The 13,601-nt window shown below is 35.8% G+C and overlaps 2 protein-coding genes, 1 long non-coding RNA gene and 1 other non-coding gene across 4 annotated transcripts; 2 read left to right on the top strand and 2 right to left on the bottom strand.

The window, feature by feature from the left end:
* Positions 1-1,606: 1,606 nt before the first annotated feature.
* LOC107622205 (3-hydroxy-3-methylglutaryl-coenzyme A reductase 3) lies at positions 1,607-5,314 on the top strand. Its single transcript, XM_016324085.3, has 5 exons — positions 1,607-2,342; positions 2,626-3,112; positions 3,721-3,902; positions 4,012-4,358; positions 4,584-5,314. Exons 1-5 carry the CDS (start codon positions 1,901-1,903, stop codon positions 4,824-4,826), a joined length of 1,701 nt encoding a protein of 566 aa, XP_016179571.1. The 5' UTR covers positions 1,607-1,900; the 3' UTR covers positions 4,827-5,314.
* Positions 5,315-5,486: 172 nt separating this feature from the next.
* On the bottom strand, positions 5,487-5,559 carry TRNAK-UUU (transfer RNA lysine (anticodon UUU)). Its single transcript has one exon. It is a non-coding gene; the product is annotated as a tRNA-Lys (tRNA).
* A 3,360-nt stretch (positions 5,560-8,919) lies between these two features.
* On the bottom strand, positions 8,920-12,562 carry LOC107622206 (thioredoxin reductase NTRB). Its single transcript, XM_016324088.3, has 2 exons — positions 11,101-12,562; positions 8,920-9,165 (listed from the first exon to the last, which is right to left on the bottom strand). The coding sequence occupies exons 1-2, from the start codon at positions 12,224-12,226 to the stop codon at positions 9,095-9,097; spliced, it is 1,197 nt and encodes a 398-aa protein (XP_016179574.1). The 5' UTR covers positions 12,227-12,562; the 3' UTR covers positions 8,920-9,094.
* On the top strand, positions 10,284-12,239 carry LOC148578906 (uncharacterized). Its single transcript, XR_015902676.1, has 2 exons — positions 10,284-10,398; positions 10,512-12,239. It is a non-coding gene; the product is annotated as an uncharacterized LOC148578906 (long non-coding RNA).
* Positions 12,563-13,601: the final 1,039 nt, after the last annotated feature.

Below are 13,601 nucleotides of genomic sequence, written 5' to 3'. Positions count from 1 at the left end.
TGTACATGGCCAGATCCATCCCGAAGACCCGACCCAACCTCGAACACTTTAAGAGCTAATTTTATCGGGTCTAGGGTCAGGTAAGGGTCTCAAAAATAGATTCGGTCATTATTTCGGGTCGGGTCCGAGTCATAGCTCGGATCACCCGAACTTGGACCGGTGACCCGGTCATCATACACAATTAATATTTTGTGTTATTAGTGATGGATGATGGCTATTCTTATGTGGAATTTAAATATTATCAACCTTAATATTTTGTGTTATTAGTCATTATAAGATTATAAGTTAATGTTTTATGTTTAAAATGCATAAGACTTTAGACTAATGCATAATATTGTGTTATTTGTATTGATTTAAATATTTGGTATTATTAGACAATATTAGTATTGATTATGGTTATGCTTTAATTTTAGAGAAGGGTTGGTTCTTGTTATATTTTTTAAGTGAATTTTACTATGTAAATTGTGAAATAATGGTTGGAGATTAGGTGATTTTTACATGTTAAAGACCCGGTTTTCACCCGATTTTTACTCGGTTTTCACCCGGCCCGAAGGTGCGTAGATTTTATCGGGTCTAGGATCGGATTAGGGTCTAAAAATTAGGTCCAGTCTATATTTCGAGTCAGGTCTGAGTTAAGCCAAACCCAGTGTGGCCCGACCCATGTACACCCCTACGAGCAGCAGCTGCAAGAATAGGGATGTCAATACCACCCGAATCCGCGGGTACCCACCCCGCCCGGAGCGGGTTTTTAACGGGGAGGGTTCATGGGAGGAGCGGGGCGGGGTCATGTTTAGGTAATACACGCCTCTACCCGCCTTCGCATATATATAATATATATAATTTTAATATATAATATGTATAATATATGTAAAATAATTAGTAAATGATTAATAATATTGTATCATATTTAAATTTTTACTTTAGTTTATGTTATGTCTGTGATGATGGTTATATAAATTTTGAAATTTTATTTTATTTATTGGATTTTAATAAATTATAGGGGCGGGTAGGAGCGGGTACCCGCAGGAGCGAGTTAGGGTTCAACGTTTTACTACTCGTGGATAGAAATGGGGCTGATTCTATACGAATTGTTGTACGGTGGGACGGGTTGACGGGGTCGGATAGAGCATAAACCCGCCATGTTGCGACCCCTATGCAAGAGGAGAGGGATACGCAAATTTAAATGGCGGGTCGGGTTCGGTCATGGGCTTCTGTTTTCGGTCTGGGCCACGTTGGTAGCCCGGATCCTGACCAAAAACCAAAAAAAGAATATACAATTTTTAAATTTTATTTAAGAATAGAGACATAATATACAAACATGTCAAAAAAATCTAAAACTAACAAAAATAATCAAATTGTTAGATTGCTTTCTTTTATAGACAGAAAAGCCTGCAGGAAATAAAAACACTTGCATAACAAATTTTTGTGGTATCATATCAACCCCGAATCAACAAAAAAATTATTTAAGGATAAATTATTTTTATCAAATTTTCTAGATTTTGTGATAATTATTTTTCTTTTTTTGACATTTTCCTTATTTTTGTCAACGCCATTTTAGTGTTTACCAAATACTAAATATTTTCCTTACAAAGCCAAAAAATATCAAGAATAAAAAATAAAAAAGGAGTGGGAGAAAAATAGTAAGAATAATCGATATTCAATAGCACGTTGGACGCGTGGGCACCGTGGAGAACAGGCAGCGCGCCAAACCAATGAAACCATTCCCATGCACCAAAACCTCTCTCTATAAATCACTCTCTGAACTCTCGGAATTTCCTTCATTTTCAACCGTTAGCTCCAAACTTTTCCTTCCCTTCTTTTCTCTGCTTCTGGATTTCTGTTTTCCTTCGGTTCCTTGATCTACATTTTCCCCAAACGTAGATCAGTTTCCGTCAGGAAAATGGAGCTTCGCCGGAGACACGTCGCTGCAGCTGCCGTTGCCGCCGGCGAATCACTCAAAATCCAGAAGCCCGCTGGGGACTCGTCAATTTTCCCTCTTTACCTAACCAACGCTGTTTCCTTCGGAGCCTTCTTCTCCGTCGCGTACTTTCTCCTCCACCGCTGGCGCGAGAAGATCCGAACATCGACCCCGCTTCATGTCATAACCGCTGATGAATCCGCCGCGATCGCTTTACTCGTTGCGTCTGCCGTGTATCTCTTCAGGTTCTTCGGCATCGGCCTCTCACGCGCTTCCGTTGACGATGATCTCTCTGACGAAGAGATAATCGCCAAGGAGGACGGCCGGACGCCGGGGCCGTGTCCTGCCGCCATCTCAGAGGAGACGGCTGTGATTCCCTCACCAATACCGGCGAAAGCCTTGTTTAGGACTGATTCGGATTCATGTAAGTTGTCTTTTTTTTTTCTTTACTTCTTAATTTTATCAAATTAGGGAAGGAAAAAAAAAATCAAAAAACAATTTCAATGCTGTAATAAGATTTAAGTTTCAATGAGAAATTTTGTCATGGTATTACTTTTAGCTATGGATGTATAAATGAATTTTACTCGCTTTGTGCGTACAATTCTCCTTTTATGTTGACAAATTCTGGACTTCTGGTAATTAAGTCATGGTTTATAATTTTGATTATGTAGCATTGCTCTAATTTAATATTTGATTTTATGTTGCAGTGTCAACGGAAGACGAGGAGATCATCCAGGCTGTGGTTTCAGGCTCAGTGCCATCATATTCCCTGGAATCAAAGCTTGGAGACTGTCGCCGGGCGGCGGCTGTTCGGCGCGAGGCTGTTCAGAGGTTGACAGGGAGGTCATTGGAGGGTTTGCCAGTGGGAGGATTTGATTATGAGTCAATATTGGGGCAATGCTGTGAAATGCCAATAGGGTTCGTGCAGATTCCAGTAGGTGTGGCAGGTCCATTGTTGCTTGATGGGAGAGAGTACACTGTGCCAATGGCAACCACAGAAGGATGCCTTGTTGCCAGTACCAACAGAGGCTGCAAGGCCATCTATGCCTCCGGTGGGGCTACCTCCGTGCTCATGAGGGATGGTATGACAAGAGCACCGGTGGTTCGGTTTGCCACCGCCAAGAGGGCTGCACAGCTGAAGTTCTACTTGGAGGATCCTCTCAACTTTGAGTCTATAGCTGTAGTTTTCAACAAGTAATTTTTCTTATCTCATCCTCTTATTGTTCTTAGCAATCCATTTTCAAGTAATTGTTCTTATCTCAGTCTCTTATTGTTCTGCATAGTGCAATTTTTTGTTTCATTGGTAATTATAGCAAATATTTGATGCTTTCCTTCTTTAGTAATAATTGAACCGGAGATTGAATCGGTATGTTAGCAATGTTTTTGGTTTGTTGTTAATGTTAAGCTGATGTTGAATTTGAAAGCGTCTAAATATAATATATGGCTATTATATGATTCAATCGGTTCAGAAGATGCTTTTTGTCGGGTTTCTAAGAGTTGAGTATTTCATATTTGTTATGTGAAGATTAGGGAAATGGTGCAAAGAACTTAATATTTTGTTTTGAAATTTGAGAACTGACAAAAAATATTAGTTGCAGGTCAAGTTGGTGTAAAATTTAGATATTGATAAATGCTTTTGCTTAAATCTAATCTTTGTGTTCACATTTTTTAATGTAAGTTTGTATCTAAGATGATCATGGAATTACCTATGTGGAGTTTTTACCAATTGTTATAAAGGATGGCAAGCTGAAAGTAACAATGAAACTGTTCTTGGTTTATTAATGCTTAATGGGTATGTGCAGGTCAAGCAGGTTTGCTAGGTTACAGAATATTCAGCCTAATATTGCTGGCAAGAATTTGTACATTAGATTTCGTTGCAGCACTGGAGACGCCATGGGGATGAACATGGTTTCCAAAGGTGTCCAAAACGTCCTTGATTTCCTTCAGAGTGACTTCCCGGACATGGAAGTTATTGGAATCTCTGGTAAACATGACCTTTATGTGTTTTTCTCTCCCCACTTGCAAACCTACATCGTGCCATGTCACAGTTAAACTAGTTGCTAACTTGCCGTGTACCCTGATGCTTGCACCAGGAAATTTCTGCTCGGACAAGAAGGCTGCTGCTGTTAACTGGATTGAAGGTCGCGGTAAGTCTGTGGTCTGTGAGGCTGTCATTAAGGAAGAGGTAATTAAGAAGGTGTTGAAAACTAGTGTGGAATCCCTAGTAGAGCTTAACGTGCTTAAAAACCTTACCGGATCAGCAATAGCTGGTGCTCTTGGCGGGTTCAATGCCCATGCTAGCAACATTGTCTCTGCTATCTACCTAGCCACTGGTCAGGATCCTGCTCAGAATGTGGAGAGTTCCCACTGCATCACCATGATGGAACCAGTGAACAATGGCAAGGACCTTCACATATCTGTCACCATGCCTTCCATTGAGGTACAATCAATTCTAAGGTCTTAAATCAGGGTCTCTTAGAATATCTTTTTCTAATATTCTTCAATAGAAAAATCCATCATTTTTTATAATTCTATTGAATACAAGTTATAGTACCCTTTGGCACATTTGATCTTTCCTTGCATATATCAGTTATATAATTTTTCTTAAGGTACGAGAAGATCAGACTTCCTTTGTGTCTGATCTATATTTTGTCTCATGATTCAGGTGGGTACTGTTGGAGGGGGCACACAACTTGCTTCTCAGTCAGCTTGCCTCAATTTACTTGGAGTCAAGGGCGCCAGTAAAGAAACCCCGGGTGCAAATGCTAGGCTACTGGCCGCCATAGTAGCAGGTTCAGTCCTCGCCGGAGAGCTTTCGCTCATGTCTGCAATCGCAGCTGGGCAGCTTGTTAAGAGCCACATGAAATACAACAGATCAAGCAGAAATATCACAAATGTTGTATCATGACATGCAACCAATGACAGCAGATTAGTTTTGAAAAATAATAACCGCCCAAGCATCTAATATTGGCCCAAAAAAAGTAGCTAGGTAAGATTCAAAGGGCTACTTTCTGTTGATAAATAAAAAGTCATGGTCAACTAGTCTCCAAGATAATGTGGTAAGACACAAATAGAGAAAAAGAACACAGGCTGCATTAGACTCAAATGAGTGTGTGCTCCATGTGATGTCTTGTCTCATTTTTTTGAGGCTGTACTGAGAAAGGAGACTTCAATCAATGGGTGGAGGATAAAACAAAGAAGCAGCTACACCTTTGGCATTAGTTTTAATTCTTTTTTTCTTCAAGTAATTTATTTCTGTGTTGGGTGCTGTTCTCTAGTTTTAAGCTACTGCCTTAAAGTTGTGATAATTTAGTCTTCAGTATGTTGTAATCTCATCTTTTTATTTGTAAACTTAGCAAGAACTGCCGCAGAATACAGAATATTATTAGCCTGATAGAGATTGGTCTAACTGTGATTGCTGGTGAAGTGAAATTTATGCATCAATTATTTAATTCTATTTTCTATCGGATAGTGTTTGCATCGAGAAATTCAAATTATGTTTAAGGTCATGTTTTCACATTAGTAAAAATTATTTGTCTGTTTTTACAGAAGAAAAAAACAACTAAATCGCCGTCTGTGGGAATCGAACCCACGACCACGTGGTTAAAAGCCACGCGCTCTACCAGCTGAGCTAAGACGGCAATTGATATAAGACAAAGTTTAAATATTAATTATCATGTAAAATTAATTTTTTTCTACCAACTCCAATTCGAAAAAGCGCTATCAAACTAAACCAAAATATTTTTGGATCTGTAGTGATTAGCAACAGAAACCAACCCCCAATCTCGAGAAGTAATTAATTTTCATTTACTATTATATAATTATTTTATTTATATCATTATATGTCAACACTTATTTGGATGTAAAGATAATTATAATGCGGAGACTTTAGCTATGGGTGTCAAAAATTCTCAGGAGGTGGGGATCTCCGTAGGAACCGTCCTGAATGGGTCTCGTTGGTGGGGAATTTTTTCCGTGGGAATGGGGATGGAGAACAAAATTTTTTTGAGACAGGCGCAGGACCCGAGCGGGGATCCCGTCCCATCCCCGATAATTTTTTGAATGTTTAAAATTTCTTAAATAATCTTATTTTATTTCTAACATAGGTGGGTTTTTTAGTAATTTCACCAATTAAAAAATCATAACCCTATTATTCAGTCTTCTCTACTCACTACTCACTGTATTGTATAATTTTGATTTTCTCCCCTTCTATGTATCTAAAGCATTTAGACATATAGGGTTTATAATTTTGAAATAGTTACTTGATTTTCTCTCCTATGTATCTAAAGCAATTATGATTTCTCTTGCTGAATATGCTGACCATAAAAAAATACTTGATGTTAAAGACTATATATTATTGCTTTTTTTTAGAATGAAAGTTGTATTTTAAGATTTTATTTTATGGATTATAATTTTTTATGTTTGTGTGTTTATAATAATATTTTGTAGTTTATTTTTTATTTTTTTGATATTTTTTACTATAATTTTCATATGAATATTAAATATAAAGGGATGGGGAATGAGTCCCGCGAAAAATATGAGAAACGCGGGAAATGGGGATGGGACAATTATGTCCCCACGGCGAAGATCGAGGCGGGAATGGAGATTAATTCTGGGGGCAGGGACGGGAGCAGGGAGGCATCCCCCGCCCCCCGCCCCCCATTGACATCCCTAACTTTAGCTGAATTTGTCACTTCTTTTATCTTTTCTGGCTTTTTTTAGTTATTCCCTGTACCCAAAAAAGAAAATCACGACTGAACTCAAGTGACGAGTCCTCTACCAGTCTGGATGCACATCCTTTAAATAAAGACACCTAACACTATTATTAAGTAGTTCGATAATCCAACTACACAGGAAGAGGATGCTTCTTCTTACACGTCTTATATGATATACGACTAAAAATATAATATACACACAAAATTATAATGTGATGTATGTATAAATTATACTATCTTCTTACAATAACCACTCAAAGTATTAATGTGATGAGTACAATCGTCTAATCTAGAAAAGTGATAGGCATCGAGTCTTGTATGTGTTAGTTTGACACATCTAATAACAATTTGGAAAGCAATGCCTAAAATATTGATGAGCTAATCTGATCTCTAATTTGGAAAAGTGATTGGTAAAAACTTAGGCTAGTTTATTTAATATAAGAGGCTCTATCTCTGTAATAATAAATGTGAATAAACAGGTCAATTTCGTAGGCACGATACAATAACGCTTACATTCTTCATGTATTATCAGAAGTCTCTGTTGTATAGTTCAGTTTAGATAAATAATTTAATTAAGCTTTTTTTTGTCAAAATAGTTTAGATAATAAATTATTATATTAAAAATAGTTAATAATAAATTATTTTGTTTTTGGTTTTTGTAGTTTAAAAAATATTTATTTTATAAAAATGTGATAAAAAATATTAGTATTATGAGAGAAGTCATTTTTTTTAATTTCTCTATAATGACTATAAGCTTCTAAATAGCTTTTTAAAAAGCTGTAATTTAGTTTTAAAAATTGCATCAGACATTAATAATATTATTTTTTATAAGTCAAAAGTTCAAAAAAATTACTTTTAAAATTTTTCAAGCGGATCCTAATTCTATGATAGAAATTAATTAAAAATATATATTCCTAAAATAATAAATGAAAATTGTATAACTGTAATCTTCGAACCTACTATTATTTAGATTATTAATTAATGAATCCAATCTATTTAAATAAATAGACGACGAAACGGACTGATAACTATATATAATATATATAGTCTCGTGCAAATGAAAGTCGTGGTACTAATAAATATGCATGGCTCTGCTAATAAAGAGAGCACGTGTTTGATGTTTATTTTGTTTGGAAGAAATTAAACTACCAATATTATTATTTGATCATAAAGGACAATTAATATATTACCAATCTATGACTCACCACCTTCAATATCGAAGCTAGGTTTCTTGCATCAAGATGGGGTCGCCTGTTATGTCAATTCTCATTATACATGAACAAGCACTTATTATTGTATGAATTTTAAATATGGATAAATTATTATTGAATGCTCTGAACTAAAAAGGGTTTGATCTTGTTATGTTTCAATGTCAAGAAGAAGATAATGATGAATAATGTGCTGTCACAATGGCAGACATTGGCAGTTACGTAATTATCACTGTTTTATTAAATTTAGAAACGGATCTAGGAATATTATTGTGGAATGCTGAAATTGTATGTATGTAGTCTTTTACTCTTTTATTCTGTCTCATTCAGTTATATTAGCATAATGACTTTTATATTATTTATCATAGCTAGTTATGTTTTAATTTTTTAAACTTTTATTTATTTGAAATATTATAAAGGTCTACTATGCTGATATGATTGAGTGACTAATATATTTTTCTAAATATTTATTTCAATGCTAGTGTAATAATTCTTTATACTTTATCCTTTTTATTTATGAGATATCAAATATACATTTTCGTCTCTTATAACACTTAATAATCGTTGATTTAATCCATTTTAAAATATTGTTATTAATTTTAACTAGATCAATGTTAATTTCAATGATTTATTAATGAAATTTCGTTTTGGAAAAATACCCTTTAGTAAATTGTTTCTTTTTTCCTTTATTATGCAGTTTACCAAAATTTTATGAGTTTTGTATTAAAAGATATTTTCATAGAACACAAATTTATTAATGAATTATACATTAATAAAATATATTTTTTATTATTATTGAAAATTGTTAGTAAACATAATAAACAAATTATTTATTGAAGGATATTTTTGTAAAATAAAATTTAATTAATAAAAAATTGAAGATAACATTATCTTAGTTAGAATTAATCAATTAACAATATATACAATGAGTTAAGAGATTATTTAAGTGTTATAAATGAAGAGAGTGTACATTGAGAAGGAAATAGTATTTTAGAACTCATAGAGAAGAGTGACATTTTCTCTTGAAATAAAATAAACCGGTCAATAATAACCAACATAAATATTTTTACCATCATAGTTAGGGAGTCTAGAAGAGATGCATCCATAAACGTGAAAATGTGTATGCTGTTGTGCTTCAATTCTGCAAATCAAATGCTGAATAGTGTAATTTACATATAAAGTAAACATTCTTTTTTTTCTCTTTCTTAGGTGAAAGTAAACATTTATTATCATGAATCATCCCCACTTCATAATCAACTACTCGTATCTTCATGTGTACCAATCTCTTGCAAGTAATGCTCTGCATCCAGTGCTGCCATACACCCTGCACCAACAATATTTCCATTAGTATCTGGGAAAAAAAGCTTTGCATATAGATCTGATTCTAATTGATTATGATTTATTGTTGATACATCTGATAATGATAAACAATAAAGATCAGATTGGATTTGGCAAGATTTCTAACATAGAAAGTTAATTGCAAAACAAAACAGTTTTAAGTTTTCAATTTATTTATTTCTTAAAAACTTCTATCATGAGTGACCCTAACAAGTTTCCAGGTACTTGTTAGCGAAACACATTCATTTTGAATTACTTTAAGCTTCTAAAATTTGAATGCAAATATAAAAACAATGGTGATTCCAAAATCTTATAGTGCATCCCCTGCAAATGTGTGTATATATATATGCACATCAATATGCACTCCAGGGTTTACAAGTTTTATCATAACCAAAGGCCATTGGCAGGTCATCATTGACAATTTTCTTTTGGTACAAAAAGGTTAAATCAAAAGTCAAAACTCCCATAACCTAAAATGGTACGGAGTAATATGGTCCATTCTTAAGAGAGCTTCTTAGGTTTCAACTTTCAGACCCAAAATCTGGGGTGGTAAAATTGAGTATCATTGATGAATTTTAACGGGTCATAATACTACAGCCAAACCAACTCTCATTAAATGCATTCTATACCAAATCATAACAGCAACAGATAAATCAGAGTAATATAAGCAAAGACAGCCAACATTAAAATAAGTTAAAAAAAAAAATTAAACATACAAACGGACAGACATGAATGATTGAAAAAGGGCAGCCCAATGCACAGGCATCTCGCGTTAACGCAGGGGCCGGAAAAGGGCTGCACCCAAAAGATATAATGTATGCAGCCTAACCTGATAACTACATTAGTGGCTATTTCCACATCTTGAACCTGTGACCTTGAGGTCACACGGAGACAACTCAACTGTTGCTCCAAGACTCCCCTTCACATGATGGATTGATCAGATAATAAATTGTGTTTAGCGAAGTGTGAGCATTAAATCTACATACTAGCATATGGGCTTGGAGAAATTGAAAAGTAACCTATATCTACTAGTAAATGGTATAAGAGTAAGAATGAAGGAAGAAGAAAATGAAGGCATACAGCCCTAGTCAGAGATTTATGGTATTATAATTGTCTAACATGTCAGAATGGGAAACAAACATGTACTAGTAAATAGGAAATTGCATGCCCCAAGAGCAGTCCTTGAAGGACAGGTACCAAAACATCCAGGGCAGCACAGGTTCATGGATCATGGATACTTTATTTTCTTTTGCTTATGCCAATTGATATTACTTCTTTACATTATGGAAAATCCCTTAACATCTCATTTCCTTGTATTTTCATCTCTTGTAGGAACATCTATTAATAAAAAGAGGTCAGAGCCAAGCATCCGAATCATTATCCATTTTGAGCTTCAATTGTTAGAAACATTTTCCTTTATCTGGATAGGAATAGGATTCAGCCTCTAAATCAAGGTATGACTTGCAAATAGACAAAAATTTGAAAACACAAGAACTTACTTTTCCATTATTTTTAAGTTCTGAGAGAATTCTATTTTATCTTAAGAAAGTTGATGACTCTATCTCTTACAATTACAGCTAAAATGGCAGCAGTAAGGAATGATCAAATTTTGTTCAAAACAAAGTATATGAATGGATACCCTAAAAAAATGAGGAAACTTCGCTTCAAAACCTTACCTATTAAATCAATTTATCACATGAATTTATAATGATCATAAAACACCTTGCATATCTCAGAATCTAAAATCACTATGAAACCTGTTTAGTAAAATCCAATCCATTTCAACATCGCTTTCAAAACACTAAATTTCAAAACCAGGGCATTATTCACATGAAGCTACAATAATCACAAAACCTGGTCAAAACAATCAAATCCAGTTAGTTCCATTTCAAAAAACATAGCCAGAAAACCAATGAATTACCGGTTCCAGCGGCTGTAACAGCTTGCCTATACTTCTTGTCCTGGACATCGCCGGCCGCAAACACACCCTTAACACTGGTCATTGTAGTCCCTGGCTTGGTCACAATGTAACCATCAGGATCCAGCTCAAGCTGGCCATTCAAGAACTTTGTTGCAGGCTCATGCCCAATTGCAAAGAACAACCCATTCACCTTCAAATCAAACACATCATCGTTCACTACATTCTTCACCTTGATTCCGCCAAGAACCCTGCCACCACTTTTTTCATCACCATAGGCACCAACCACCTCTGAATTCCACAAAACCTCAATTTTAGGGTTTTTCAAAACCCTACCCTGCATGATCTTAGAAGCTCTAAAATTGTCCCTTCTATGGATTATATACACTTTGGAACCAAATTTGGTAAGGAAATTAGCTTCCTCCATGGCTGAATCGCCGCCGCCAATAACCGCCAGCGGCCGGTTCCGGAATATTGGCGCCGCTCCATCGCAGACCGCGCACGCTGATATCCCGCGGTTCCAGAATCCGCCAGTACCATCGCCAGCGCCGTCGAAGGACAGCCGCCTCGCGACGGCGCCGGTGGCGACAATGACGGCGTCAGCTAAAACGGTTCTGGAATCGGTGAAAATCCTAAACGGACGCTTTGAGAAATCTACCTTGGAAACCGTCTCAGTGATGATCTCAGCGCCGAATCGGAGAGACTGCCGGCGGCAGCGGTCCATGAGGTCAGATCCGGAGACACCGTCCGGAAATCCGGGAAAGTTCTCGACGTCGGTAGTTGTTGTGAGCTGGCCGCCGGGAGCGACGCCATTGGCCATCCATCCTTCGAAGAGAACCGGCCGGAGCTCAGCTCGCGCGGCGTAGATTGCGGCGGTGTGCGCCGCCGGGCCACTTCCGATGATGCAGAGCTTCCTTCTCTGGTCGTCGTCGGTTGAAGAGTCGACGGGGAAGGAAGAAGTGGAGGAAGGAGAATCGGAGGTGGTGGTGGTAGTGTAAGTGGAGGAAGTGTCGGCGGATGAGGAAGTGGAGGATGAGGCTCCGGCGGCGGAAACGGCGGCGGACGAGGCGAGTCCGATACCGATGAGGTTGCGGGCTTTAGTGAAGAGCTTGTTTGGGCAGAACCTCATTTTTTGGCCCTGTTAGATTGCGGCCGTTTCTTTTTGGCGAATCGCGTTTCGTTTTGAGGTTTCTTTTCCTTTTTTAGGTATTATTCTTTTATTACTTATTAGTATTAATTGTACTTTGGGTGCTGCTTCTTCTTGAATGAAGGTTTTGAGAAGAAGAAGCAGCAAAACAAGAATACGCATTGTGAAGGGAAGGAATGTGCTTAGCTTGTTCGTTCTAGTTCAGCATCATCTCATGCTTAGAGAAACAATACAAGCATCACTCGTGTTAACACACAATTCAATCTAGATGCTAATTCAAAACTTTATGCATGCATGCATGGCTGTTACTTAGCTTCTCAATGGTGTGGTTTAGATTCAAACTCTTGATCTTTAATTTTGTTATGATATTAGACATCAGAGATTGATTATTTTTTATCTTTGCTTTGTCACAGCAGCCATGGTTGTGGCGCTGCCCAATATTTATTTATTTATTAGCTGAAGATTACAGCTAAGCATTATTAGCAGATGACTAATCAACATCAAGGGTGAATTTAATTGGGTTAATAGCTACTAGATAGGCTTCTATCATATAGTAATGATTCACGTTCATAATTATTTAATCAAATTATTATTAGGAAAATTGTCAATGTCCTTAAGAAATAAGATAGGTTAAAACATGAATACTGCACATATACATTTATATAAAAATTAAAGTACTTCTACCTTATCCTTGTTTATATATGAATACAAATGAGGAGAAGGATGTTTCCCTGTATGTGGTGTCAGTAGTGTTTTAATAGAATTTGAAGGGTTCGTTTTGAGTTTAGAAAAAAATAAAAAAAATAAAAAGCCTAATTGGAGGATCCGTTTTAATTTAAAAAAAACAAAAAACAACAAAACTAACCGGACAGTTCGATTTATGTTTTCGAAGATAAAAAAATTTTAATGTTAAAATCAGACCGTTCGATTTTTATTTTTAAAAATAAAAAATAAAAAATACAAATCGGATCCTTTGATTTGTATTTTATTTTTTTTCTTCAAACAAATTGAACCTTTTGATTTGTATTTTATTTTTTTCTTTAAACAAATCGGACCATTTGATTTGAATAATACAAAAAAAAAACACCATATCAAGGAAAAACACCTAATCTTCCAATAACAATGTATTACACATATATTTAATCAATATAAAAAAAATTAGCCATATTTCTTATGTACTAAAGAGGAGTGATAGGGACAGCAACTTTTGTAATTTGTAGTCATCAAGTAGTCATTAATAATATTTTTAATTGTGTGAAATTTCATCCAATAGTGTAGAATTACTCATTTTTTTTTGCTGCTGATCATAATTTAATAAAGTTGCTGATCTCTTAAACTTTTTTATGTACTAAATAAA

This window comes from Arachis ipaensis, chromosome B10 (assembly GCF_059453495.1).
Source record: "Arachis ipaensis isolate K30076 ecotype BB chromosome B10, ASM5945349v1, whole genome shotgun sequence".
Classification (NCBI taxonomy): domain Eukaryota; kingdom Viridiplantae; phylum Streptophyta; class Magnoliopsida; order Fabales; family Fabaceae; genus Arachis; species Arachis ipaensis.
The sequence above is the reverse complement of the archived record's forward strand: the minus strand, read 5'-3'. Positions and strand labels throughout refer to the sequence as shown.